The sequence below is a fragment of the Perissodus microlepis genome, chromosome 22, assembly GCF_051167445.1.
Source record: "Perissodus microlepis isolate ML-2025 ecotype Zambia chromosome 22, ASM5116744v1, whole genome shotgun sequence".
Lineage (NCBI taxonomy): Eukaryota > Metazoa > Chordata > Actinopteri > Cichliformes > Cichlidae > Perissodus > Perissodus microlepis.
The window spans coordinates 10,110,001-10,133,858 of NC_140481.1; the positions used below are offsets into that span (position 1 = coordinate 10,110,001).

The 23,858-nt window shown below is 42.8% G+C and overlaps 1 protein-coding gene across 1 annotated transcript; it reads left to right on the forward strand.

The window, feature by feature from the left end:
• Window positions 1–1,746: 1,746 nt before the first annotated feature.
• Window positions 1,747–19,163, forward strand: LOC146362586 (SNF-related serine/threonine-protein kinase-like). Its single transcript, XM_084919389.1, has 8 exons — window positions 1,747–1,991; window positions 5,938–6,303; window positions 6,643–6,861; window positions 7,881–8,127; window positions 13,218–13,359; window positions 14,529–14,741; window positions 15,060–15,194; window positions 16,461–19,163. The coding sequence occupies exons 2-8, from the start codon at window positions 6,181–6,183 to the stop codon at window positions 17,776–17,778; spliced, it is 2,397 nt and encodes a 798-aa protein (XP_084775515.1). The 5' UTR covers window positions 1,747–1,991; window positions 5,938–6,180; the 3' UTR covers window positions 17,779–19,163.
• Window positions 19,164–23,858: the final 4,695 nt, after the last annotated feature.

Below are 23,858 nucleotides of genomic sequence, written 5' to 3' on the forward strand. Positions count from 1 at the left end.
CCTCAACGTGTCGCTAAAGGGATCGTTGGTAGTAAGAGTGTAAGGCAAAAACAAACAAACATAAAAACCTAGCGTCAAGAACCATTTTGTCACTTGGCCACTAGATGGCAGTCTTGGTTAATCTTGGCTGATGTAGTGGAGCATAGCCTCTTTGTCTCTATATTTACTTAAAAACAAGTGATAGTTTTTCAGATGTTTAAATCTGAGCCACTAAATGCAAAGCTGACGTGCGTCATTTTGCTCAGTAAATCATTTGTTTAAATGACACTGTTAGCTGTGAGATGTTTAGTATGGTAATTATGTGGTAAAGCACAGAGCAGCTTTGCACCAATTCTTTGAAACACATTCCCTACTTTTCTTTTTAAAGAGCTTTTTTATAGAGCTCCCCAGTCCTGGCTGAAATAAGCCACCATTTTGGGAGATGCTGTCATCAGCCAAACAGGTTCCTCTTCAAACCTCAGAGAGGAGCTTGTAAATATTACATAACAGCGCGGTTGAACGTCTCCCAGCTGGTTGGGTGCACAGAGCAGGGACACGGAGATAATGCCAGCATCATGCGCCCGAGTACTGAAGGAGGCCTGCAATCGGAGGTCCGATTCACAGCTGCTCTGGTTTTTACAGTATCATTAAAGCACAAATAACGATGATAACGAGCCTTTGTTCTGTTTTAGGGCCGAGCCGCATTAAACATCCCGGGATATATTTCACCCTGAAAGCGTTAAATGACTAATGCCGGGCTGTAGAGCAGGAGCACAGGTCAGTTAATAAGAAATGAGATAAAGTATATTTAGTGTTGTTATCGTGGGCCCGATAAACACGCTTTTCTCTGAGCGTAGCTCTGACGTCAGAGATGAACGGTACCAATGCGCAGTGATCATGGAGCCGTCATTTACCCGTAACAAGACCGGAAACGCTCTCTAATGTCTTTCAAAATATAAGCAAAGTAAAGCTCCATTTTACGTCAGGCTTCCTCTTTATTTCCATTAGAACAGCAAAAATCGGAGGCAATGTTCAACATCTGAAGGGAGACAATAAAAAAGAAAGATTTCTGTTAATGGCATTTTTTTTTCTTTAATACTTTGTGAAATTTTAAAGAAAAAAACATATTTTTTGTTGTCATACATTTTAGTACGTCACATATCTATAATGCAAAAGGATTAAGCACGTTTGCTGACTTGTCCCTGTGAATGTACTAGTTTAGTTGCCCTGATACAGATTTCTTCCTCAAAATATTATCAAACTTTGTAAGATTTGGAAAAAATTAAAATAAAATAAAAAATAGCGAGAAAAACCTGCAAACACTCGAGCCCCAAACTGTGCCAAATCCAGAAAGTTCAATTCAAATCAGATTGACTTATATGGCGCCAAATCACAACAACACCCACCTCGAGGTATTTTATACTGTAAGGTACAATAATAGTGAGAAACCCCTAAAATCAAACGACCCCCTTGTAGAAGGGACTTGGGAAGGGACAGTGTTTAACAGGAAGAAACCTCAGGCAGAACCAGACTCAGGGAAGATGAGACGGGATTAAAAAAAACACATTAATCTCTGAGGAGAGTCAGAGAATGAACTAATGAAACTATTAAATGTATTTTAAATACATGTATCCGAGTGATTATTATTTTCCCGCAGTTTTTGAATATGTTTTTTAAATTCTGTATTATTTGTTTATCTATTTTCGCACATTTCCCACACTAGTTCCTTTACGCTTTTATTTTGAAAGCCACACGCCCTCGGTCGGCCTGCCCTCTGTGTTTACTTCACGCAGCTGAAAGCTCGGGGAGGGAGAGAGAGATCCTGAGTTGACAGTGTGACACATTAACACGGGGACTCGCTGGAATGATCCGTGGCCGGTGTGCTGTCCTCGGTACCGGGATTTTCACTGAACTGCGGTCTCGTTAAAACCTTGCGGCTCACCGTCCGGAGCCCCGCGCGCTCCCGCAGGTGTAAATGTGCCAGAATGGACGCTGCTTCAGATTCCTCTGTGGTGAGTAGGACTGCTGTAGTTGCGTGCATGCATGCTGGTGGTGTTTTGAGGAGGGGGGGGGGGTCTTGTGTAGTAAAGGTGTGTTAAGTCAGCTGGGCCTCCTTTGGGTTTGAGCTGGGGGGCACTTTTCCCCTCACTGCGCATCTTTCGGGTATCATTTTAGCATGCTGCCCGTGTCCGCTCGCCTCTCATATGTGCGCCGTTTGCGCAGGCTGCTCTTCTCCGCACTGTCATGTTGTTGTGGATGCAGCCAGCAGGCATGTTGACAGTTGGCTGGTCCCATATGGGCAGTAGCACCTATGCGGGTGTAGGAAAAAAATAAAAATGTGAGAGATAAAAGGCAGGGTGGTCATCTAACAGCTTTAACACAGAAAACCGCTGAGACTGATGAATCCGGTGTGAGGGGCGCATGAAGTGTTTCCCGTGGTATAGGGAAGCTAGTTTACAGGGATGGAACTTTATTATACACCTTCAATAACATACAGAGGAGACATGGAAGTGCGGGTTACAGAGCTGAAGGAGGCTCATGGTGTTGTAGTGTACTTCTTATATGCATTAGGGATTGCTGGCACTCTAATGTTCCTGTTATTTCTGTATTAGTTTATTATAAAACCACTGTCATTTACTGGCACAGCAGGAACATAAAAACGAAAATTAATGCAGATAAAGTAGAGCATCAGGGTCAGGGATTTATCAGAGCTGCGTTGGAGGTTAAATTGCGTGTCTTTGACCCTGAAGCAGGAACTCTTTACTATCAAAGAGTTTGCATGTGAACAATGGTGCTTATATTTAGCCTATTGGTCTATACTTTAATCAAATGTACCAGGAAACTGATTTTACTATTAACCATAGATTTGATGACCCCACACCCTCTTCCAGTTTATCTCGAGTCTCACAGGCTGGGAGTCTGGAGCAGCAATTATAACAGGTCCTTGGCCTCATAATCTGCGTATGTGTACTTTTGTGCACGCAAGTACACATGCGCGTGCAAACCTTGTAAATCAATACTCCACCATCACCTTGGACCGGTTACACAACCAATGTCTTTGCATGCATGACTGGTATACAGTTGTACAGTATGTTCACATGTCGCAGAGACTAGAGGGATGGCTGGCTTTGTTGTTAAAAAACAAACAAAATAATAAAAGAGAGCAAACTTCACCAAAAGTGCATTTTTGTACCTTGTTGTTGTTTCCATCACCAGGCGTTAGACTGGTCTCAGTCTGCTGAGATAAATATGAGGTCTAGATTTAGATGGGCTAATGTTAATGCCCAGGGTTGCTTATCAGCACACAGCAACGCACATTGACCTCACCTAACTTGCCCTATCATCAGACGAGTGCATCAGTGTGTGCGCTCTTGAGAGGACTGTGTGTGTGTCTGTGTGTCTCCTTTCTTTTCTTCAGTGTCTTGAAACATTAACACCTACATGTTGTCATTGTCAAAGAGGCAAAGAGTTCAGCTCTGTTGATATTACTTTGCGTCTGTGTGTGTGAGTGAAAGAAAAATCAGAAAGATGAAGATGTCAGCCTCCTATTATAAGAAACATGACTCACTCTTTTCTCACAGGTACATTTCTCCCAAAAAGCCCAAAGAGCGTTTTAGGCTTTCATAGTCTGATTTAAGCAACTGCAGACTGCTACTAGGTTAGAGTGGCTTTTATTTTGCTTTTATTACTGTATTTAGTTGATAGGTGTGTCCCCTGACAACACCTGTTTGGATCTGTGTTGTCTTTTAAATTCAGGTGAGTTGGACACACCTAGGCGAGGATCAGTACACAGGAATGTTCTTGGCCTGCAAATTGTGTGTTTTGTGTCGTCGCCATGCTCCTGGTATGCAGGTTCTTGGAAGCGGAATGGCATGCCTCCCCTGCAGGCATTGTTTCGTAACCCAGGGCCGTGAAGCAACACACTGCATGACGTGAGAAACTTGTGGCAATCGGGGCAGGGGCGTCTGACATAAGCATGTCGGAATTTGAGATGAACTAGTTTAGTTTGTCATCTTGGGCAGGCAAAAGGTGACAGATAGAAAATCAAAATGTAGCCTGTACAGTATCATTCCTGAGCTAATGTGAATCAGGAGAAATAATTGAGTGGCTTGCTAGAGTGACGGAAAATGATGTGGCAGATGCTTTAATCTTTAATGAAGTTTGTAAAATTGTAAAAAAAAAATATATTTGGTGGTTAGTATAACAGATGGACACCGCTACCGTGAGGTAACCCATTAAAATTTAAAGTCTCTTCTTTGCTTGTTCTGTAATATAAAACTCAATTAACATATTGTTTGAAAAATAATGAAAGTCTCAAAATAAGCATTTTTGCTATAACCATGTTGGGTTTTTTAATTTAGGGACTGGAAGATCTGACTGGGAAACCCAGCCCTCACTAGCTGAGACCTTAGCCAGAGAACATATGTGCAATCCTCCGTTGTGATCATGATTTCCAAAATGAACTTACTGTAGTCCAGTCTCTCATTGGGGTTGATCAATAAAAACCATTTGGATTTGAATGAGACCCTAAACTAATCAGGAAAAGTGTTTCCACAAGTCAGGGCTCAGGGAGTTTTCGCTCATTGACTGCTGTAGGACCAGAAGTCTTTTTGCAACCACTGGGTTTTCCCCCTGGTGGTTATTAAATGCCACTTTAAGGCACTTCCTTGTTGGCTTTTTAGGCACAATTTCTTACAATATGTAAAAGGAAAAACAAAACAAAGAAATAACCTAATTATAAAAAAATAATACAAGTTTTTTGAGCCCTTAAAATAACAGTGCATATGTCCTAGCCTTTTATCCTGCACAGCTGTGTCACTGAGACAGTAATGCAACTCAGAGTAGGTGTAGTGTTTGTCTGTTGGCCAAAAACTACAGTGAATGTAACATACAAATGTGAGTCAAAACATGATCAAAAGTCAATCTCTAAATATCCTCTCTGAATATAAACTTGTCACTATATTTCCTAATGTATTGTGTTGGGTTCTCCATATTTTATTGCTATTTTCTGTTTTCATTTTTCAAATTTCATAGCAAATAAAGACACTTTAAAAAAAAAATTGATATTATAAATGTAGTTGATTTTGCTGTTTAGTTATACCTTAAATACCTTAAGGGCGACCGTGGCTCAGGGGGTTGGGAAGCGTATCTGTAACCGGAAGGTCGCCGGTTCGATCCCCGGGCTCTCTGTCCTGGTCGTTGTGTCCTTGGGCAAGACACTTTACCCTACCGCCTACTGGTGTTGGCCAGAGGGGCCGATGGCGTGATATGGCAGCCTCGCTTCTGTCAGTCTGCCCCAGGGCAGCTGTGGCTACAACCGTAGCTTGCCTCCACCAGTGTGTGAATGCGAGAGTGACTGAATAGTGGCATTGTAAAGCGCTTTGGGTGCCTTGAAAAGCGCTATATAAATCCAATCCATTATTAAAATATGTCAGTCTGTTAGTTTTTTCTGACTCTGGCAGACAGCAATCCCATAGTCTATAATAGAATATAGAGTTTTGGATAGGATGGGCTGTTGAACACTCATGGTCTCTGCTTGCTGTTCCCTGATGTTACTCTTAGTTCAGAGTTATAATTTATCCAACACTAGTTTATGAACAAATACCTACAAAGCTAATGATATTGGTTTTAGTTATGCTTTGTTTTTTTTGCACAATGAGATGTTGACCATGACAAACCATGACTCTTCAAGTTTTCTCCAAGCACTGTTAAAGATAACCTTACATAACAACTGGACTTTAGACTCTTGGCTCACTCTCTGCAATTCGAGCTATTATTATTATGATACTGTGGCCTTGGTCCAGCTAATGCCAAAGTAATGAGCAGTAATGGTGAGCAAATATTAGTTCATCAGACAGGTTCATGATCCATTGTTTAGCAGAGTAAGTGACTATTATCATGAGTGGTTGTGTTTTGGTTTCTTGTATCTCTTACTGTTTTCCCCGTTCTCACCCTCAGATCATAGCGAAGTGGGACTGAACTGAGTGGAGCACTCAAAACCCGAAATATTTGCCACAACCAGTTGAGTATCTTGCTATCAAATCTACCTCAAGGAGATCAACAGTTAGCCCAGAATTAGCTCAAACACCACCACCACCAACCTCACGTACGTTCAGCCTAATCAGGAGAAGATGAAGGACTGACAGCTGAAGACCGGCAGGTGACAGAAGGCAGCTCCGACCTCCCCATCCGCCAACAGCCATGGCGGGGCTGAAGCGCCATCATGATGGGAAGATTGCAGGGCTGTACGACCTGGACAAGACTTTGGGTCGTGGACACTTTGCTGTGGTCAAACTGGCCCGCCATGTATTCACTGGAGAAAAGGTATCCTCGTCCAAGTCTGTATATGCAAGTTCAATGATTTGTTGGCAGTTACTAGATTTCTTCACTTTGAAAAAAAAGTTTAAAAATACTTTTAAAGACGTCACCCTTGTTCTTAGAAACAGGCATACCAAAGAAGGGTGACTGGGAGCACTGATGAGACTAAATATTTCTGATAGTGTGATTCTGTTCTTGGTGGACATCAGAACATCTGTACTAGCTCTACTAAGCACCTCTAAGTGAAGATAATACAGTCTCACTGTTTCTGTGCAAGTGCTTCAACAGCTGCTGACGTTACCAGCGCTGCTATTGTTCTAACCAGTTCTAACTTCTGTCTTTCAGGTTGCGGTGAAGGTGATCGATAAGACGAAGCTGGACCCGGTCGCACGGGGTCACCTTTTTCAGGAGGTGCGATGCATGAAGATGGTGCAACACCCCAACGTGGTACGCCTCTACGAGGTCATCGATACGGCCACAAAGCTCTACCTCATCTTGGAGCTGGGCGACGGAGGAGACATGTATGACTGCATCATGAAACATGAAGGAGGCCTCAGCGAGGAGGTTAGTGGGGCTAATGAACATGCAGAGGTGTCCTTCATGCAGTCTACCAAACCTTGAGTTACTTCTTTGTTTCTGTACTTGATCTTGGGTACTTGAAGAAAGAACCTTAACACATTAATTTAGTTTATCTGGAGATGGGAAGGGGAGCATTTTTTAAAAGAACAGAATTTGGTTGCATTGGTTTGGTTTATTTCTAGCTAGTATGAAATTGTGAGGAAATATAGTGAAGAATAGTTCAATGGTAGCCAGAAGCATTATATATGCAGATACTTGGAAGCTAATAAATTCTAGACATAAGTAAGCAACAGTGATGCTGAAAGCAATAACACTGTAACTAAACGAGGGCAAAAGGAGTCTTTATTCCATATTTAGCGGCGAGTTGAACAAAATTCCTTTGCGGATGCAAATTTTGTTTATCACAACATTGCATACAGGCAACATATGTTCAATGTGACATGTGAAAGAAAGATGATAATCACATTTGTAATAAATCTTTTATAAAAACATATAGTTGTTAATAATCACTGTATGTTTGACACTGGTTGTTCAAAGTTCCCTTCATATTTTCTTACCTGTTTAAGAAGAGATGGGGTCGTGCCTAAAGGAAATAAAAATTCTTCATACAAGCACCTCTAAAACTCACTAACTGCATAATAGTTATATTGTCTGTTTTATCAGAAAACAAAAGTGGAAAAACAAAGTGTTTGCCATGTTTCTGCGATCGTTGATTAGCTATTCCAGTCTTCTTGCTAAGCTAGCTAGCTACATGTACTTTCTGGTCACTTCAGAAAAACAGGAACAAGTTGCAAACACCACACTAACATTAGCATTCTGTTGGAGTTAAATATTCAAGTTCGAGTCAAATTTTCCCGCTCTTAATTCTGCAGGTCCTGACTCTTTATCTATTCCAAACTTTTCTCAAGCTAACTCTTGCTAACTTCTTTTTAGTTTGCTGTTTGTTTTCTGGGTTTTGGAGCATTTTTATTGTATTTTTTTTACATTTGTCTCTCCTCTTTAAGGTGGCTAAGTGTTACTTTGCCCAAATCGTCCATGCCATCTCCTACTGCCACCGGCTACATGTGGTGCACAGGGACCTGAAGCCTGAAAACGTGGTGTTCTTCGAGAAGCAGGGTGTCGTCAAGCTCACTGACTTCGGGTTCAGCAACCGGTTTCAACCTGGGAAAAAACTAAACACCTCCTGCGGCTCACTGGCCTACTCAGCGCCTGAAATACTGCTGGGGGATGAATACGACGCTCCTGCTGTGGGTAAGTCTGAGGAAGTGACAGAGAGTAGCTGCTGGGGTACATCTGTGGTGATTTATTTTAGTTCCTACAGCTTTAGCTTTACTAAAACAGGACACCGTCTGAGTTGTTAGTGCAGTGTTGTATCAAGCAGCAGCTCACATTCACATTCAATCACTGTCTCAGCTGTGATAGCTCTGACCAAGCTATATGGCCTGCAATGGTTTGTAAGGAACCTGTAGACCTGCTTGGCACACTGCCGGTATTATCAGGCAGCTGATAGAAGGAGAGGAGCTGTTCAAAGTTCAGAGCATGATAGCGTACCTTGAAGCCTGGAAATGAGATGATCCACAGCCCTGCAGTCCTGCACCTGCAGTTTATTTCTGTCTGCAATTTGCTTTCATTTGCCTCTCTGTGAATAACAAAATCTGATATCAGATCGGGCTGAAATTGGTTTCTCAGCACTCTCTTCTTCTGCAATTGGAGCGCGCACTCACCTCACCATCAGTGTCACCACCACCACCCCCCCACCCCCACATCGTCTCTCCCATCAATGGTGCTCCCAGTTCTTGCTGCTGAGGCACGGTTAAGATATTGAATTATATTGTAACGGAAAACAAATCAAACATAATTGTGCAGAGTGAGGGAAAAGAGGGCAAGAGAAAGAAAGGGAAATAAGAGGAAAACTGACAGAGCGAGAAAAAGGCATCAGGAGTCCCTCTGTCTACCCAGAGGCCTCTCTGTCAGGAGCAGGAGAAAAGCATTTTCTGTTTTTCTGACTGAGTGGATTTGCAGTGGCTATTTTCTTCTCTCTGCCTTCACTGCCTCTCACTCTCTTTTGTGCCAAGCGGCGTCCATATTTTGAAAGCAATAATAGTCTTATTTGACTGCGCGTGTGTGTTTTCGTATGGATGATGTGTGAGTTGCTGAATGTGTGGGGCCTGTCTGAGCACTTGTTAGTGGACATTTTGCGGCGTGTGTGCGTTTGTTCTCTGGACCGTGCATACTGCCTGTGCACTATTGCTCATTCAGCTGAGATGATGATGTTTTGATTGCAGGGATTATCCACCCAGCCGGGATGTAATATTGTGTGATTGTATCAGCAGTGCTGTCTGATGGGCGAATAGGCTAAATGGAGGCCAGCAGTCCTGACATTCAGGTCTTTGAGGAAACCTGGGCTGGGATTACACTGCTGCCAGGCTACCTGCTGACAGTCTGTAGGGCAACTGAGCTTTTCCGGTGACTTGCCACGTGGCAGTCGCCCCAGTTTGTTGCAGAGATAAGAAGCTGTCCTCGCCTGGCTTTCTCACTTCGGGCCTGCTTGGCATTGGTTTTTGTTTTTTTTCAGGAAGTGCTGAAAATATTTTGAGATTAAATGTGAGTCAGTCCTGCAGATTGTGCAGAAGGAGCCAATTTGCAGGAGGCAAACACTCCAAGCTTCAAGCAAACCACATAAAAACTATAATTATTTATAAATGGTGTCACATTGCTTCAAATTTAACTTCTTCATCTCTTAGCTCTCACAGTTTTTCATTAGAGGTTAGTATGCTGTTTATTGTTGCTTGTCACTTAATGAAATATCGGAACATAGTGAAAATGCCCATCAAACCTTACTGCTGTATAAATGTAACTAACAATCACTCTGTATTTAAAATACTTGTTTTTGTCACTCAGTGTAGCGATTTCAGCCTTAAGTTGAAAAATGAATGGGTCATGGCAGACTAGAAGTGAAATTAAAAGGAAAATTGAGACCCAGATATGTGTGCGAAACTGTATTCTTCAATGAAAAACTTAAAATTAAATGATTTTGTTGGACAAATGAGTCCTCTCTGTAAATATTCTTCGGTGTGTGGGCTCCCTCCTTTTTGTCTTCAGTAATTGGAAAGTTAAATATAGATTTCCTCTTCCTCTTCATGAAGCACAACCTGCACCTAAAAAAGAAATAACTTACCTAATAGTGATTATTCTGGGTACATGCATACTTCAAAGCATAGCTATGCATAATGACCATACATAAATGGAAATGTTTATTGATTGATTTAGAAAAAGATGTTGTATAAAGATGAGTAGGACAGGATGCTTGAGTTGGCCCACTCAGTGTTCAGGGTTAACCCTGGGACAGGAACTGGTTATCCTGTTGGTTATCATTGTTAAAAAGGTGTTCAGGGCAGCACAAAGGATGTTTACACTGCCAGCTGTCACCAATAAAGAGTCGGCGTTGTTAGCGAGAGAGATGCTGATGTGCGCTGACGCGAACGGTGTTATCCAGAGATGTGTGAGCCATCTGGTTTATAAATAAAGTTATCGAGGAAGGAAGTTTGGCCGACCGCTGACGCAAGTAATGAGGGAGCAGGGTCGCGGTTGCTAGGATACGTTGGTTGGGGGTAAGGTGGCAGTGGGGACTGCAGCAGCATTTGCTCCCTCCATCAGCAGTATGAAGCACTCTTTCACTGCCTCAAAGCAATAAATCCTCACCACCCACAGTAAACTGCCACATTTACTCCACCAGATTGAACTCTCCTGCGTATCCTGGCAAACTGGAGTGATATGAAGACGTATCACCAGGGGTCCCGAGCACTGTAAACCCACTTCCAATCTGTTTACCTCCTTTTTTTGGGTCTTCTCAAACTTCCGAGTTAGAAGAGCACAGGTTTTGTTCAGATAGTAATTGTAGCATGCTGTACCATGTGCTGTTCCTTTGAGAAAACCATGGACTGTATATAAAAGATGGACATAGCTACAGCGACATATCCCATTGCTTTTGCACTCCCATTTAAATTTTTTTCATTATTATCTTTTTACGGTTTGCTTTTTTGTCTTTTTTTTTGAGCTAGAAATTGGCATATTTGGGCGCGAGGATTGAGTGCTAGCAAGCTTGTTTAGGACCTAGCTACCTGCTATATAGTCACACAGGAACTCACAAAATGACTGTGTACTGCAAAATCTGGTTTTATTACATTTATCATCACCACTCTTGTCTAAGTTCTCAGTCATGCAGGTCATGATAGTCTAAGGAACTTGGGAAGAAAACAACTGGACTTCTTTAAGTTTTGTCCAAGAAGCTTCTTCAGTTCTAAAACCAAATGGTGGAGAGTCCCAGGTATTAAAACCCTAGTGGGGGCTGTCCCTTAGGTGGTGGTTGTCCCGCTATTAGTCATGTGTGCCATCACATTAACCAAGGTGTGAAAAAAGGTGTGGGTCTTTACCACAGATCAGCTAGATCAGCTAATGCAAGATGCGAGTGGGGGTTGAGGCACCTGAGAAGGAATTTTAAGACTCCATTGTAGGTGGGAGACAGTTGGTGTTGTAAGCCATGCCCACTGATAAATGATGGTTGTTCACAGTGGTCATAAATAGCCTCCTTTACTCCTCTTTCAAACCATTTGTCTTCTCGGTCAAAAATGGAAACATTGCATAGCATCTTCGACCTCTGCTAGGGTTTAAATACCCGGGACTCTCCACCTTTTGGTTTTAGAACCGAAGAGGTCTCATGGCTGAGCAGTGAAACGTCTTCAAAACTTAAAGAAGCCTAGCTGCTTTCTTTCCAAGTTCCTTAGGTCACCACTCTTCTAAACACTGATGTAATGCCTAAACACTAATAGTGAAAATTAGCACCTAGCTAGCTAACAAACACAATGAACTAGCTAATGAACAAAGAGTATCTCATAGCTGACAAGGGCCCAAATTTATCTCAGGAAAGTCTAAAAAGTAATCTAAAAGGAGCGAACAGCTTGCAGCTTGTTCCACCGTTGCTAGTGGCATAAAATAATTTATTTCAGTTTGAAAACCAGATGCTAACTAGCATCTCTTTAGCTTTCATAATGTGACTTATTTCAAAGTAAAATGGAACATGTTTGTGGGGTTTAATGTAGATGTGGGCAGATCGATCCAAATATCGACAGTATCAATACCAGTGGTTGTACTGATATCATATTGATATTAGTACTAAAGGACTGATACTTTATTTCTATCCTCCAAGTTCAGTTTTTGGTTTACCTAATAAATTAGTTTTTTCTGGAAATGAGAAGATGCCTTTTTGTGTTGACTGTCACATCTATTTTACTTACAACCTATTGATTGCACATTTAAACAACACATGTCGACCCGAAGTGCTTTAAAGACAGCACATTTACATTTCAGGTCCAAAAAAACACAGTTTCAAAATGCATGAAAAGCAGAAATGTGTGTTTTGTTGTTTAAACTAATTATTGTAAAAAGTAAAAACCTCAGTAAAATTGCAAATTGATGATGATTCATCTAATCATGACACAATGGTCTCACCTACATAAGCTGACTTTAAGTTAAAAATATCAGTATCAGTTTTGGTGTTGGCAATACTGGCCCTGTATTTAGTGGGTATCGGATTAATGTCAAAATTTGAAGTATCGCACACCACTAGTTTAATGGTCAAATGCATTTTATAGATGTTTGATTAAATCATTTTATGGTTAAGAAATGATACAGGTACTAAATTAACCTGGATTTTGTGTTTTTTACTTAAGTCAATCTTAAGAGCAGACAAAGCTTACTATGAAATTTGCTGAAAATGGGTCAAAACCGTGACTAAGACCGAGTCTGCTTGCTTTTATGTCACAGCCTCTGCTTGCAGTCTGTATATGACAGCAGAATGTGTGTCAGTGGACCATCCTGCTGACCCGAGCAGCAGTGGAAGCCCTGAGCAATAAAGTTGCTCTTTTGAATCAGACCAAGAGAAGCGTTCCATAAAATTAGCATTTGTATGAAGCTTTGAGGGATGAACACGTTAACCCACTTTCCCTGGACGGCGCGTGTGTGTGGAAGCGCGTGCACCAGTGTAAGTGTGAGCATGACGCTGGCGGCAGGCAGCAGCACTGAGCTTCATCCTCGGTTAGACAGATGTGTCCTAAGCTGGCACACATTCATGGAAATGGCTCTGATCAAATATGATTCATGCTTCATTTGAACTTGGGGAAGAGACAGCTCTTTGTTTCACTAAGCAGACAGAACATACGGGCTTCACTTAGTTGATCAGTCATCTTTATTTTCTGGCCTTCTTACAAAAGCCACAGTTTTTTTCTGACCATAATGACTTGTTCAGTATAAACAGACCACATTCTCTCTCTGTGTCTCTGCAGATATCTGGAGTCTGGGCGTGATCCTCTTCATGCTGGTCTGTGGTCAGCCCCCTTTTCAGGAGGCTAATGACAGCGAAACGCTCACTATGATCATGGACTGCAAATACACGGTGCCGTCGCACATCTCCCATGCATGCAGAGAGTAAGTAACAAGCGCACGCACATAGCCGCAAAGATGGACAGAGTACTCTGCAGGTGCTGCATATTTCATGTTTGTAGATGTGTGAAGAAAAGAGAGCAAAGAGAGAGGTGCAGTCTCCCTTCGTTGTCCTGCTTTCACTCAGTGCTGCAGTCAGCTGCTCCACCAGAGATGCAGTGCTGCGTTAAGTGTATCTAATGCACCCTTTAAAATTGGACTTCTATTTTTAACATTGTGAGGGTTTAACGATGAGTCAAAGCAGAGCTGGGCGAAATAGTTGCAGAATACATTTTGAACGGCTGAAGCTTTGCAGACACATACTGTTAGTGAACATGGCTTCATTGGGTCAGGTTGACTTTCACAAAGCACCCCAAATATTGGCACGTAGCCCAGTTTGTGTGATGTTTATTTGAACCCTCATCCAAATCTATTGCCAACGTGGGCCTGATAAAACAGCACTTCTACCTGTTTGTTTGGGGGATTTAGCCAGTGGATTTAGTATATCTTGCTAAGCCAGAGTGCAAAAAATAAATAGCTTGTATGCAGACCCAAACAGGGTTCTTTCAATGCCAGTACTGCTATTGTTTGGAGGAGAAACACGTGCAGTCAGATATTATAAGCGCTAACTTCTAATCAGTCTAGATTAGGTGCATTGATAATTTGCAAGAGAAAACGCATCGCTTCATAATCATCCTGGCTCGTTTGTTAGCTGTGCGGCTAGCAGCTGAATAGGCAACACCCTGTTCCACTCGTGTGTAGGTGTACAGCATGCACAGTTTGTTGGAAGCTCTGCATGCTGTACACCTACTTGTATTACAGGCCTGGAGGCTTGAACTCGTGCCAGGAGGTTAGCTGTTAGGTTAGCTGATAAAGATTAATAGCCTACTGTTGCTATGAGCTATTTTACACATATAAAAACAATAAGTACTTAGAAAAAGAATAAAGAACCAGACAAATGAGATACCTTAGTTCTGTCCCATCTGTAAGTCTGTTCGGTAACATGGCCAGGTTTGGACAAAACCCTGCAACTGTAATGAATTAAAATTTTCTATTACCATCCATTCTTATTTCATTCGTAACACCAGTTTCTGCCTTTTAAACATTCCTACATCAACGACCAGATGTTTCTCTGGTGTGTCAGGAGTACTTACCTCCACTGTGATTCCCTCCAGTCTTATAGGCCACATGCTGCAGAGAGACCCCAAGAAGAGAGCGACCCTAGAGCAGATTGAGAGCCATCAGTGGCTTCAAGGTGTCGACCCCTCCCCAGCCACAAAGCTGTCTACTCCTCTGGTGTCCCATCGCAGCTTGTCGGAGGAGGAGCATGGCTCCATCATCCAACGCATGGTGCTCGGGGGCATCGCAGACAGAGACGCCATAACTGAGTATGTGTCCCTCTCTCGTACAATCACACATAAGTAAAAATCAATGCAAAGCTGTTCTATCTTGTGTAATCTCCGAAAATTCGTCATGGTTCACTCGTCCCACTGAAGTGTAATTGAGTGTCTTCAGCAGTTTAATTGGCATTAACAAGCAGCTGGCAGTCAATCCTGAGCTGTCAAATTAAATCTCCACTCCCGTCACTTCCCTTTTTCCACTCACGGGTGGGGTGAGGCGTTGATCTGTGTTCCATATATGCGTGTGCGCGTGCATACTTTTGTGCATTTTGGACCTCAATTTGATTTCTGTCTCCTCCGTCACAGGGCTCTGGAGTCTAACCAGTACAATCACATCACAGCTACCTACTTCCTGCTGGCCGAGAGGATGCTGAGGGAGAGACAAGAGAAGGAGCAACACAGCCAGACACGATCACCCAGCCCCAGCAAGGCCCAATTCAGGTACACACACACCCCAGCGCACATACACAAACATTTCCTGAGACAGACAGAATGCTGCCTCTGCAGTGCTGCGTACTGTCAGTTTACGCAAAACAAGTCTGACAGAGGATGGACAGACGGAGCCCTTTTTTTTCAGCAGGGATTGAAGGACACACTGAGAATAGAAGAGAGGCTGCAGATCAGCAACACTGTGAGGGATGTGCTACCAGAAATATCCTGCAACAGAACAAAAGCAGCGACTTTTTATTTTCTCTTCTGAGAGACTGAATCTAACATTGAAGATTTAACTATGAAGTTACACTAAACCTCTAAAATAAAGAGAATTTTATATAATTCTGTGAAAATATTAAGTAAATGAGATTAGAAGAAAAAAGTAATATAGATTAAAGAATAATCTCACTGCTTGTTTTGTGGATTCGACATATTTAGCTCTATTGTCTTGCATCACAATTTTAAGGCCAGTCAGAGTTGGAGAGGAGCATCATATTTCCCAAAGTGCCTTCAACCATCTCTCATAAATTCCTAGCAATATAGCACTGAACTTAAATTCAACCACTCCAACAGAATTAAATATTAACAGCATGGCCATTTACCACTCTTATTCTAATGTAGGATAAATGGAGAAAATAATGTGGCTGTTACTGTTAGAGAAGTAAATAATTCAGCATTTTGAGAAATTTTCTTTGAGTCTCAGAACAAACCAGTGAAGCATAGCTAGCGGCTAGTTAGCTTAGCTTGGTGTAAACTGTTAAAATACGTAAAATAGTGAGTAACACGAGGTGGAAGAGAGTCATTAACAAACACCTGAAGATCAACATTTTATACATGGTATCACTTTTTTACATTTACATGGTTTTAATGCATGCACAGGTTTTAATTAATGCACAGAGCCTGGAGCCAGTTAGCAGATAGCTTTGGTTTGAGATTATAAATATAGAAAATTGCTAACTTTTGATAAATTGGTAGTTTACGGTATATTTGTGTACTTCATATATCTTATATATGCTATAAAGGGGGTTTATTAGGAATCTTCAGTGTTTTATTTAGCTTTATATTTTTAGTTATGTTATACAGAACCAGGCTAGCTGCTATAAGTTTTTATGCTAACCTTTCTAGCTGATTACAGCTAGGTATTTACTCTATTTATTTATCAGTTTTTTTGTCTCTTGAAAAAAAAAGTAAACGTCATTTTTTTGCCACCATTGAAATAACTTAAGAATCGTATGTAATTTATTAATTCTCAACATTGTATTTGGCCCTTTGCAGGCAGTCTTGGCCCACCAGAGTGGATGTTCACCAGGATGTCAGCGATGGTTTAGGGGGTCCAGCTATCTCCCACCCTGGAGGGCCGCAGTCCCCTGCCCGTAGTGCTGAGAGCCTCCACAAAGGCCCCAGGCCTAAAACAGCTCTGCTAGATGTCAGCCAGCGGCAGGAAAATCACACTCTAGCATCCAGCCAGCAGCAGCAGGCGCCACAACAAAACCAGGAGAGAGGGCTCAGACCTCTGGCAAAGCCCCACTCCAACCCCCTTAGGTTGGGCTCTCTTTCTTCAGTGGGTCCTGGAAAACCTCGGAGTCCCAGCCTTTTCAGCGTGGAAGAGGATGAGGAAGAAGATGGGGCAGAAGACAAATGTTTGCCCCCCTGTACACTGCCTTCTCAAGTGGTGCTTCGTTGCAAAGCTTCCTCCTCATCGTCGTCTTTGTCCGGTAATCGGCTGACATCTCGTATGAGTGCTCCAATTCTCAACCAGATCCACGAGGAGGATAAGGAGGACGAGGAGGAAGAGGAAGAGAGCAGGGAGTTGCAGGGACTTGGCCCGCCCAAACCCAGCCTCAGCCTCAATCTGAACTCTAGGATACCTTCACCTTCAACACTCATGTCCTCACCTAAAACTGTTGGTGCACTGGCACCAGTTGCCACGTTCACTCCTAGCTCAGAGACTAGCGATGATGATACAGAAAGTCACTATAAACCTGACACAGCAAGTCTAGATGAACATGGGGTTGAGAGAGGAGGGAGGAAAGAGGATGGAGAGAAAACGGGGGCAGGACAGGACAGTCCTTCCAACTGTGCCAGTCCTGGATCAGGGTCAGGCCAAGGTAAAGGCACAGCCAAGGCTGCCAGCGGTCTGGTGGAAAGCCTAAAGCTGATGAGCCTGTGCCTAAGCTCTCAGTTCCACAACTTAACGGGGGGAGGAGGGGGAGGTGGCGGAGGTGTTGCTGCTGGCAGTGCCGGCAGTGCTGGTGGAGATGCCCAGGACCGTCCCATGTGGAGAATGTGCATGGGCGGATCCACTGGTAGTTTAGATAAGGTCTCGCTCCTGGGTGGCCCCTCGCCCAGGGGCAACCTGTATCACCAGCCCCCACTGGGAGACGCACTGGCAGATCCGCTGCTGGAGGGACCCTGCTCGGGCCGATTGAGGCTGGGAGAGCTGGATCTGGCCCGGGAAAACCACAGGAACATGAAGAACCGTGTGCTGCAGATGCCTCTGAGCGACAAGACTCTGTCCGTCAACATTCACCGGAGCCCCAAGGAGGGTCTGCTCTGCACGCCAACCCCACACAGCTGCTGCCAGGTCATCTAGAGCACACCTCCACGCTCCTCCGCTCATATTCCTGCGACCATTATTATTCTGCTTTCATTTCAGTGATGTCACCACATGAATGCGCATTGTTTTTGCATTTCTATTTCTTCCCTTTTATTTTGACACGCATTGGTGAATAACTGGGAGGTCCAAATGCCAAAAATTACACATTTAGAGACAATAAGTCTCCACGGAGGACACTGGGTGCAATGCCAAGTATGTGAAGCACTTTCAGCAGATTCAACAAAACACGGAAGGGGGGGAGGTCCTAACCGGCAGGTGTGTTTAAATGATGATACTGAAGGTGCTCACTCTTTCACACTCTTAAATACCGTATGCGCACAACATTCACACCGTCAGCACTCTGGTAAGCCGATGAAAGGGAAAGCTGTAGATTTTTTTTAAAGTATCATGTTACATATCATCTTTTTGTTGTGTTTTGATGCTGTTTTTTAATATAATTTTTAAATTATATTTTGGACATTTTATCTTTTTTTTATTTTAATGCTTTGACTGAAAGAGTTAAGTGTTTTCACTGAAACAAGGACCAATACAGGGTGAAAATGATGACGGTGGCACACAATATTTTGTAGTCTTATCACTGTTTTATTTTTCTATCTCGAACATGCTCTATAGAAAAGGAAATGCACACTCGCTCGTCAAGTCTCTGCAGGTGAACAGCAGAGTTTGTACATATGTGAATATACCTAGCAGTACTCTGTACCTGTAGTATTAACGGTAATGTTGTATTGCGGTAGAAACCTGAATACTAGATCCTAACGCACCATTATTCGTCATTCCTACTGGATATCCAAGGTTTTGGTTGAACCCAGAGCTCTAAAGCTGTTTAAAGAGATCAGAAATCTCCACCGACACATAATCAAATTATTAAATGTGCAATGGCAGCTTTTTAAAGTGAAGTGGCCCTGTTTCTATGTCCGGTGGAAGGAAGAAAAATTTAAAACTGGGGCAAACCCAAACCATGTTCATCCCGTAGCTGTCCAGGATCACAGTAGCCACTGTTGTAGCGTATTCCAAGACAACAACAACAACAACAATCGAGGGGTTTAAATGGAAAACAACAACACCGCCCCTTAAAGTGTCAGCCTGTGTAACTGGATGTGTGACCCACCCCTAGCGGAATATATAACTTGACAGTGCATGTGTTTTTGCTGTAGCAACCTTACTCTTAACCCACTGAGGTCAAGCCACCTATTGTATCTACCTAAGTAACAGATTCAAATGGTCACTTTACTGTAACCTCACAGCAATACCAGCGACTGCAAAATGTACAACAATAATATATGTGCCATAAGATCTGTCTTGAGCATATTGTACTGTATGTATATGATAGAGATCTATTAAAATAAAATGATGTGAATGGAGTCTCATGTCTGTTTCTCGAATGTTGTAAATGTTTTCTCTTTTGCCATCAGTGTATCAGAGGTTTAAAGCACAGGTTCTATATATAATAGCCATGGTGATGTCACCCGTTGGTCAATGAGGTCTAATAGATATTCTCTTTATTGCCTAATGGCAGTTACTATAAACCTGATTCAGCAAGTATGGTTGAATGTAGTTTCTGAAGTAAAGTTTTTAAAATAAGTTGTCTATGCACAGCCAAACAAGCCATGATTTTCAGTCTTTTTCTAATTTTATTGTCATCGACTTTAACATTTAACATGCTAACTGAAGCCTGCAGACTCTGAGCATTGCACTGTGTGATCTTGGGGTGAATTTGCTGGGACATCCACTCGTGGGAAGACTGTGACATTGTGTTAACACACCTGAATGCTCCAGACATGCAAACTGCTAAAACCTCTTTTATGATTATGCTCACACTTGCTGATGATCTGTTAGTCAAGTAAATTTGATTAGCAGCAACTGGCTAGTAAGGACGGACTTAGTTTTTCAGCAGACTGCATAAAGTCCTGTGAAACGTTTCTTTTCACATAATATATGTGAGGATCCACTTGGGTCCATGTGGCAGACATTTTCTCCTCACAGTGAACACAGGGCTCTCTGTGGAGATTTCTTGTGCCCTCCAAATGACTGCAGACTCTTTCAGGCTGACTATCCGGCTTTAATTTTAAATATTAAAAGAATACTACTCATCCATTGTATATCTAGCCTCCTGCATTTTCTCAAGCATAATCCCTATCAAATGTACTCTCAGTGGGCCAGTAAAAATAAACACTTGTGTGAAGCAGGACTTGAAACAAAGATTTGACAAAGTCTTGAGCAAAGTGTGTATACATGCAATAAATCATGCGAACAATAGGGAAATTTTCCACTTGGCCTCTGTACAAGCATCAGCCTCCAATGCTGAACAATGAAGCCAACAAGGTTGTGGCAAAACTGCAGTTCTTCCAATGACCACTTGAGTCTCACTCCAAAAGGGAGACAACCTGTGTTAAAAATGACCAAATAAAGCTTGAAAGCTTGTGTTTACTGCCTGGTATAAAGGCTTGGCTACTGATGAGCCATAAAGTTACATGGATTAAATATGAAATTTTATTTATTTGTTTTATTTCAGTCACTCACTTGGATCTCTCTGCCATGGGGCATTTTAAACGAAATTATCTGACAAATTACATGGCTAGCTTTGTGGTATAGATGGTATAGCCCGTCCAGGAAGTCTGGGTTTCAGTCAAATTCTTGCATATTTTTTATAAATATTTTGTTTTTTAGGAAAGCTCACTAGCCCTAGTTGATAACTTATCTCGGCCACCCTTTGTCCAAATATGGTCATTTCTGGGTCCCAGAAATAAACATGCCCCCAGCCAGAATGATAAGACTGATGCTTCAAAAATGCAGACTGAAAAAGCCAATGACTGATCTCCATCTTTTAGATACAGTTCATGCTTGCTTCTTTTTTTTAATATAAGAATTGGCGACCCCTGCTGGTCATCAGAAGAATGAATATTTTAGACACTCCTTGATGCATTCTCAATCATCCAGGAAAGTAAATCTCCAAAAGTTGATTCTGTTCATCTGGACGTAGCGTTTTGTGGGAGAAATGTTTCGTCACTCATCCAAGTGACTTCTTCAGTCTCAGCTGACTGCAGGTTTCCCCAATCTTATAAACAGTACATTTGCATAATGTCTGAAACCAGCCCACTGAAGGAACAATGGGCTGGGAGCAGTGGCGGTCCTAGCCTGTTTGCCGCCCTGGGCGAACACTCCCTATGTGAAGTAGGTGGAATGAAGACGCAGTTCCAAAAGCAAACACACTTGGTCGATGCTGAGAGTGGTCCTGTTGTTGAGGTTGGTGTCATCCTGTAATCTCTTAAGGACCTCCAACGCTTCCGTGACTGGGATGCAAGTGAAGAGAGATGTAACGTCGTACGAGACCATGGTTACATCTGCCTCCATAATGACATCTCTCACCTTCTCAACAAAATCCAGGGTGTTCTGGATGTGGTTTTCAGAGCTGCCCACCAGCGGGTTGAGGATCGAAGCCAGAAACTTGGAGATGTTATAGGTGACAGAGTTGATCAACTCTGTCACCTATAACATTGTCTTCATTCCACCTACTTCACATACAAGGGTCAGTTCTACAGGCAGAAACATGGGTGTGCCATTGGTTCCCCAGTTTCACCCATCGTGGCCAATTTGTACATGGAAGAAGTGGAAAAGAGGGCTTTGCTATCCTACCCTGGAACACCACCAAGCCATTGGTTCAGATATGTGGATGACACCTGGGTGAAAATCAAATCTCAGGACGTTCCACATTTCACGGATCACATTAACTCGGTGGAGCAACACATCAAATTCACCAGGGGGGATATGAAAAATGGCAAGTTAGCCTTCTTAGACTGTGAGATTTCCATCATTAATGGGAGACATCTAAAAGCTGATGTGTAATGTAAACCTACACATACGGATCAGTATCTAAGGTTTGACTCTCATCATCCACTGGAGCACAAACTGGGTGTCATCAGGACGCTACAACACAGAGTGAACACCATCCCCACTGGCACAGCAGCCAGGGAGGCAGAAGAACAGCACATCAAGAAGGCCCTGAGTAAATGTGGTTATCCCAGCTGGACTTTTGTCAAAGCTGGAAAGGCACCTAAAGAAAGCTCCAGCCAATCCAGGAGAGAAGGACAACCGCTGCCCAAGCGAAAACCTGTAGTGATCCCGTATGTGTCAGGAGCAGTTGAGACGCATTTTTTCTAAACACCGTGTCTCTGTGGCTTTTAAACCCCAAAACACGCTGCACCAAAAATTGGTCCACCCCAAGGATCGGGTCCTCCGACACAAACAGAGTAACATAGTTTATGCTGTTAAGTGCCAGGAGGATTGTCAGGATTTATACATCGGGGAAACCAAACAACCTTTGGCGAAGCGGATGGCACAACACAGAAGAGCTACCTCGTCAGGCCAGGACTCTGCAGTCTATTTACACCTACAGGCCAGTGGACACTCTTTAAAGGATGAGGATGTACTCATCCTGGACAGGGAGGAACGCTGGTTTGAGCGCGGAGTCAAGGAGGCCATTTACGTGAAAAGGGAAAGACCATCTCTGAATCGAGGAGGGGGCCTAAGGGTACATCTTTCGCCATCTTACAAGGCTGTGATGGCAGCCATTCCCCAACTCTCTGTGAATCGTACTCATGGTCATTGATCAGTGGGTTTTGGTCAGTGGTTGTTGATCAGTGGTCATGAGAATTTGCATAATTAAGATTAAGGAACTGACCTCCCAGCCCATTGTTCCTTCAGTGGGCTGGTTTCAGTCATTATGCAAATGTACTGTTTATAAGATTGGGGAAACCTGCAGTCAGCTGGGGCTGAAAAAGTCACTTGGATGAGTGACGAAACGTTTCTCCCACAAAACGCTACGTCCAGATGAACAGAATCAACTTTTGGAGATTTTAGACACTTCCATTTTGGCTTTGTGCTCATCTTTTACAATACAGTAAGTATTAAATAACTACTATGCAGCCATGTTGTTTGCTAATTAAGGTCAAAAGATGCGATAAAATTCAATGGTGAATGCACTGTTTGGCCAGCGCTGTGCAAACCATTCAGGAGAGTGGCACAACATCTGAGACTCTTGCTTCACGTAGTACTTATTTTTATGACTTTTGCCTCCAAAGCTGCCAAACCAAGTCGACTGTGGTTTAATCGTTCAGTTTTAGCACGTGTTCCACTTTTCACACATAATTTCTCCTAGGTAGGTGATATAGCCTAAAGTGCCACACCATGGGACGTGCACAATTGATGCGACATGTTTTGTGCTTGTTATCTGATGTCTAGAAACAGAAAGAACAGGGAGTTCTGTCTCTGTGGAAGAGGCTTGATTCATCAGAGTGGGCCTGTGTGCGCTAAAAATTGTCCCATTGTGTTTATTTTCCTGAACGGCCACCACCCCTCCACAAACACAGCAGGGAGTTGTAATCTCTGCAACATCTGGGCTACTGTTCCACATCAGCCAGCTGTGAGGAAATCAGATCAGACCAGATGAGCTTTCGGGTCGATGCGTGAACCCGTGCGACCCACAGGCTCAGACACACAGACACACAGACACTCATACACTCACGCAGTGATGCCAAGCACAGCAACAGTGACACACGAACAAGCTGCCACAGCAGCCATGTAGGATAACGTACACGCAAATGAGCAGGTGACAAAAATGTCATACGGGGTTGTTTTTTTTTAAAAGAGTGAATGGATCGGTGAGGAGAGTGTGTCAGAGTGAGGATGTCACGTGTGCACCGAGGCACGTGCTGGATTCAGATCCTATCATCTACCCACATCGTTCTCAGCAGTGAGAGACGTCACTGCCATCTGATTTCTCTCAATATCTTTCTGTATATTCAAACTCTATTAGTTCCTTCACTAGTTTGTTTTAATATACTGAAATCACTAAACATCTAGAATATGATAATCATGATGTAGAGGCCAAACTTGAATGAGTTTTTCAAGAGTATATCGGGGATCAGCCAGGCTGACTTGCTGAGAGGAACTATCTACACTAACAGCAGCAGATAGATTATCTGGTGATAACCTTTACTGTGACTCTTTTTAATGAGAGTATTCCCCATCCTTGAAGCTCAAATGCTAAACATTTAGAA

Excerpts from the sequence above, each read along its gene's own strand:
- LOC146362586 (XM_084919389.1), top strand. The coding sequence starts at position 6,181 with ATGGCGGGGCTGAAGCGCCATCATGATGGGAAGATTGCAGGGCTGTAC. Across the intron at positions 6,304-6,642 it reads ATGTATTCACTGGAGAAAAG|GTTGCGGTGAAGGTGATCGA; the intron begins GTATCCTCGTCC and ends TCTGTCTTTCAG. Across the intron at positions 14,742-15,059 it reads GACAGAGACGCCATAACTGA|GGCTCTGGAGTCTAACCAGT; the intron begins GTATGTGTCCCT and ends CCTCCGTCACAG.